The sequence below is a fragment of the Oryzias melastigma genome, unplaced genomic scaffold (genome assembly GCF_002922805.2).
Source record: "Oryzias melastigma strain HK-1 unplaced genomic scaffold, ASM292280v2 sc00724, whole genome shotgun sequence".
In the NCBI taxonomy this organism is placed as follows: domain Eukaryota; kingdom Metazoa; phylum Chordata; class Actinopteri; order Beloniformes; family Adrianichthyidae; genus Oryzias; species Oryzias melastigma.
In genome coordinates, this window is record NW_023417312.1 from 1,558 (window position 1) to 2,658 (window position 1,101).

The 1,101-nt window shown below is 39.2% G+C and overlaps 1 gene segment (V, D, J or C); it reads left to right on the forward strand.

Annotated features, from left to right (window-relative positions):
• Positions 1-637: 637 nt before the first annotated feature.
• On the forward strand, positions 638-951 carry LOC112140622 (the record flags this gene model as incomplete). The annotated part of the segment is given in 1 exon segment: positions 638-951. A coding segment is annotated over 1 exon segment (313 nt), but the record flags the coding sequence as incomplete, so codon positions are not given.
• Between the last annotated feature and the right edge of the window lie 150 nt (positions 952-1,101).

The following is a 1,101-nucleotide window of genomic DNA, read 5'->3' on the forward strand; positions in this document are numbered from 1 at the left end:
AAAGAGTAGAAAAATGTTCATAGTCTCAAATATTTGTAACTTCCTCATTTTTTTTAAATATTTCTCTTATAGATTATTTCTGTCTGAACTTGTGAATACGAAACATTTTTGTGTTTTTGGTAAAGAATTTCATGACAACACTGAACCTTGTTGACATTTCTCTGTCAGTATCTTCTAATGAGATTTTAGTGATTGAAAAGGAACAAAGCTGCACTTTAATGAACGTCATGAATCAGTTTGAACAGATTCTAGTTTTATTTTAATGTTTGATGTTCATTAAATGTGACTATTGGAGCATGAATTTGTAACAGAAGATATAAAGTAATTCCTAAAAACACAGAAAAAACATTTTTTGAAGGACTTTTTCAGCTTTAAATGCAGAAACAAGAATGGGACTCTTTAATGTAGCAGAAAAACAAAGATGCTTAAAAAATATTACTGGAAGAATAGTTGAAGCATAAGAAAACGGTTACAAATTAAAACATTTACTTTTCAGCTTCAGAAACTTCTGTTTCTGTGGTTCATCAGTGATGGCTGTCTGTTACCATGGTTACTGGTCTTAGAGAGGAAAGTGAAACTCTCAGCAGTTTGATCTCAGCTCTAAAATGTTTTCTCTGTTTCTCTGTAGTGGGTCATGTGCCCCGCCCTCCCTGACCGTGCTCCTCCCCTCCACCAAGGAGCTGCAGCAGGGGAAGGCCACACTCATGTGTGTGGCCAACAAGGGCTTCCCCTCAGACTGGACTCTGTCCTGGAAGGTGGTCGGCAGCAGCAGCAGCAACTGGGAGGAGAGCAGGAGCCCCGGGGTGCTGCAGAAGGACGGCCTCTACAGCTGGAGCAGCACCCTGAGGCTCTCTGCAGACCAGTGGGAGAAGGTGACCTGTGAGGCCAAGAGAGGATCCCAGACTGCAGTCTCAGAGACTCTCAGGAGAGACCAGTGCTCCCAGTCCTGAATGCAAACATTCAAACGTTCTCTTTTGTGTTTTTTTGTAAACCCTTTTGAAAGTTTCTTTTAATTCTTTATACATTTTCCTTTATACATTTATCTTTCTTCCATTATTGCAATTATAAAGAATGAAATAAAAACGTTTAATCTCTGCTTTT